At 35.7% G+C, this 4,269-nt stretch overlaps 1 protein-coding gene across 2 annotated transcripts in view; it reads right to left on the reverse strand.

Moving 5' to 3' along the window:
* Positions 1-4,269, reverse strand: part of NCBP1 (nuclear cap binding protein subunit 1) — a 31,770-nt gene that overhangs the window by 7,239 nt on the left and 20,262 nt on the right. For both annotated transcript variants that reach the window (XM_006758444.2, XM_015560492.1), the window contains 4 exons: positions 3,653-3,775; positions 2,271-2,373; positions 1,379-1,472; positions 463-566 (listed from right to left, as the gene is read on the reverse strand). In XM_006758444.2, the coding sequence (XP_006758507.1) occupies positions 463-566; positions 1,379-1,472; positions 2,271-2,373; positions 3,653-3,775 (424 nt within the window). The remainder of the gene's footprint in view (positions 1-462; positions 567-1,378; positions 1,473-2,270; positions 2,374-3,652; positions 3,776-4,269) is intronic.

The following is a 4,269-nucleotide window of genomic DNA, read 5'->3' on the forward strand; positions in this document are numbered from 1 at the left end:
CCTTCCGCATTAAATCCAGGATTTTTATGACTGAGGTGAGACCTCCCTCCCTCAGAGGCATCTGGGTGTCCACCAAGCTTCCCTCAGTTCTCTAAGGATGTGTATTTAATCTGTGGCTATTCTCCCAGTTCCTAGTGTGCATTCTAGGTCCCCAACGGAGCTGGAATTCTTTTCCGTGTTCCATTGTCTAGCGAGACCCTGACGCACAGCCTGATCTTCTCTAATAATCTAGATCCTTATCAGCATTTCTACTTGACTGGTTGAGTCCTGATTCAACTTACATGTGTGTCTAAGAAACACTGCAACCTGACTGGCTGTATTTCCACTGCCCGGGTATTTCCATCTGACCATTAGTATATATTAATATCAACCTGGTTTGGATCAAAATTTGTAGCTCATGTGTAAGAACACACAAAAACCAATTCTTAGAGAATAAGAACTTTGTAAAATAATTCATATTACCTAATAAAGTCACGAGATAGTTCTGAAGAGAAGATCCAATTTGCTACTGCAGCACAGTCAACAATCTGTGTACGAATCATCTTGTCTACTAGTACAGCAATCATCTACAATGAGAGAAGAATTCTTAGGATAAATCGCACTCATACATAGACCATAATAATCCCACTGCTAGAAAAGTAAAATAGAATGTTTGTAAGACTTATTCTGCCTTCTCCTTAGCTCTGGTACTTATTGCAGGAATACTATAACACCAATAAAAATTGAGCAAAAAAAAGAAAAACTCTGAATGGTAACACAAACTTAAAAAAAAATTAGATAATACCACTCTCACCCTTCAAAAATATAGAAATGTTTTATCATAAAAATCTTAAATATATTCTGAAACCTATTTAAATGCCTCTGTACAACTTATGGTGTAAAAACAATATATTGAGATTGAAAAATCTGGTGTGTGTGTGCAGAAACTGGTTAACTATTTCCTACCCTATTGATAGAATCTTTAAGCAATAAGATTTGTACTATTTAAAATGTGTTGAGCTCTGGGTGTTTGACTTAGTGGATAGAGCGTCGGCCTATGGACTGAAAGATCCTGGATTGCAGGCTCGATCCCCAGTGAAGGGGCAGCCGATCAGTGATTCTTATCATAGATGTTTCTATCTCTCCCTTTCTCTCTGAAATCAATAAAAATATATTTTTAAAAATGTGCTGATATTATAGTCCCAAATCATAATACTTGCTCTTAAAAAAACCTCAACCAAATATTAATTCACAGCATTAAAAAAATTACATAGATTTAAAAACCATCCTATAGACAGTCAAATGTCATGTTTACAAACTGAAACAATGGTAATAAATAGCCTTGTTTTTATGCCCTATACAATCAGAGCCTCAACATGTATAATTAAGTAGTTTTTACCTGTGGATGGTTCCTCCAGACCTCAAACATAACTCTTAGAACATGTAACTTTCCTTCATCACTTTCAGCTAGGGTTTTGAAGACTTCATGAAACCTTTGGATAGTGGGAGAAAAAAATACCACTTAAAAACTTATTCATTAAGCATTTTAATGTTTCAAAGACTTTTCAGTATTAATTTACGGTGCAAAATAACCAAATGTTAACCATTAAGGATATATAGAAAAGGAATGATTAGAAATTCAGTTTGTATGTAATTTGTCACAAAATCTTAAGAGATTTACAATATACCACTGTTAGCCCAGGACTACAGTGTATTGTGTATCTAAGAATAAGTGAGGTCTAAGGAATCAGCTCCAAACACTGGTGATGTATTCTGTGTGACTCATATTCTGTGGGAACTCTGCAAGTAATACAGGCTGAGATGGGGCGAGGAGGTCGGTTTCTCTGTTTGGCTGGAGGAACATCTGCATGTTCTAATTCTGGTCTGACGAGTTAGAAAGCTTCCTTTAGATGTCAAACTGAGTGGCTCCCAAAAATGCAGTGAACTCTCATTTCTGCGTAAGTTTCTTTAGGAAGATGTCTAGACAGGGTGGGAGTTTCTTGACTATATACTAGTATATGACCCTCCTAAGGACCCAAGTTTTCCACTGGTTTCTCTAAAGGTCTATATAAAAAAAATGCATTCCATGTATATATGTAAACTGTACACACAGATGACAGAAGCCATAGGACAAGGATTTTAGTTACCACAAACCAAAACCCATTGTATCAAGTTACATTGTAATACTAAGACCTTTATATTCAGCAACTTCAGGTAAAAATGACTGTGCTGCTGGTATTCAAGCAAAGTTCAAAACCTAAAGAAAGGGGGTGTGTTCTTGTTATACTTACTTTGCAAGAGCACTGAAGGAGTGGCTGAACGATTTGGCTGCCAAGTGTAGCAGAGTCTGCACAAAAACCTCTATTTTCAATGGGTTAAAGCTGAATCCTTCATCTGAAAAATATTCCATAGTAAGACAGAACATAAGTATAGCAATTCCTTGGTCCCTCACCTGGAATGCTAAACAGATGGTGTGCTTACATCTAAACACTAAGTCAGACATCCATGTAACATCTGTGAGTACTAACAGACAATAAAAGACCACCACTGATTTCAAATACTCAAGATATAAAACTAAGCATAATCGTAATTCTTCATTTTTTTGGCTATTTCCCTAATTTTTCTATGTGATCCATTTCTTTTATAAATATCACATAGACTTCCTTGTTCTTATCTCTCTATATGGTAGCAAGGTAAATTCTATAATGATAAAAGCGTAATATGCTAATTAGACCGGAGAACCAAATGACCTTCTGGACGAAGCCAGGGTTGCGAGGGCCAAGTCCCTAGCACAAATTTCATACATTGGGCCTTTAGTATATTAATAATAATAAAAAAATTACAGTAAACTCCAAACACTTCAGTCTATGTCCTAAGAAGTCTGACAATATCTAAATTTAATATCATACTTTTGACTTAGGCTTTCTAATTACATTTTCTCTAAAATCCTAAGTGTCTTTAGAAAAATCCAAACAAAATCCCAGTAATAACCCAAAAACCATTAATGTTTTATTTTGATTAGCCCTTTTTTATGCACGTCTTATTCAGATCGAATAAAAAAAATTTTTTCCTCCTGAAAGTTACCTAGTTGTCGCAGATTTTCATCTCTTTTACTGATTTGTCTGTATCATTTGTTCGTGTGGTTTTCAAGATGTGTTTTACATGTGATAAGGCAAGTCCCCCTCAACACTTGTCTTATCCATTTATTGATTCAAGGAAACTTATAAATTATTTTGTCAACTTTCCTATTCTTCCCCTCCAAATACCTAGGGATTTTCACTGGAATTACATGATACATAGTCAGTATTAAACATTATAACAGTTTAATTTGGAGAAAATATCCAACTTTGTAATACACCAAATCTTCCTGAACCTCTCTAAAGTGAAAGCAGGGAATGCCTAAAAATCTTTCAATGATAGCAGTATATTGTGCTTTGCTTTTAGTTTATATACATAATCCAAGCTATTTCATAAGGATGTTAGAATCTCTTTTTATATAAGGGAGAAAAGTCCTAGGTACTAGGTACAACTGATAGGCTGAATAGAATTCAAAGGAATATAGTGATTTATGAGCATTTAATGAGATTTAAAAGGAGCACATGTTGCCAGAGTTATGTTCATGCTCTAACCTGGTCTATACACAGTCCTCTCAAGAAATATTTAATTCCCTTACCGTCATCATCATCCTGGTTCGGATTTGGTACATCTTTCAGAATGCTGAAGATTTCGTCACTGGTTGCTTTACTTTTAAAGGCAACAGCTAAACAGAGGGCAACCGAATGTCCAGGAAGAGAGTCTATGCACAGAAAGGGGAGTGGGGGGAAGGGAGGGTATAGGAAGATTATTCCTGCAAATAGTTACGAGACCAGTGCTCTAACCCCTGAGCTATAAAGCCTCGGCATCCTGCAAATAGTTAAATTAACTGAGACACTAAACACAAAATAGTTTTTTTTTTAACAGAATACTCTTTATCCCAAGATCAATATTTAATCTGTACAAAAATAACACACGTGAAAGTTACATTTAATAAGTCAAGGCTTTTTACCTAAAATAAGGCATAGTTCTCACTTCAACACTTAAGAACACTTCGCTAACTGAAATTAACAGTACAAGGTGTGTTGATCTCCTTCAGGGACGAGAATGAAGGCAACTGTGAATACAGTTAAATAGTCCTTTGATATCCTCAAGTCCCTAGGCTTCTGTAAGCTGAAAAGCTAGACTCAATATATTCCTCTTTCATGTTTGCCAATTGCCTTTTCCTCCCCCTTTTCTGCGATAGAGCAAACTGAG

This window comes from Myotis davidii, unplaced genomic scaffold (genome assembly GCF_000327345.1).
Source record: "Myotis davidii unplaced genomic scaffold, ASM32734v1 scaffold534, whole genome shotgun sequence".
Classification (NCBI taxonomy): Eukaryota; Metazoa; Chordata; class Mammalia; order Chiroptera; family Vespertilionidae; genus Myotis; species Myotis davidii.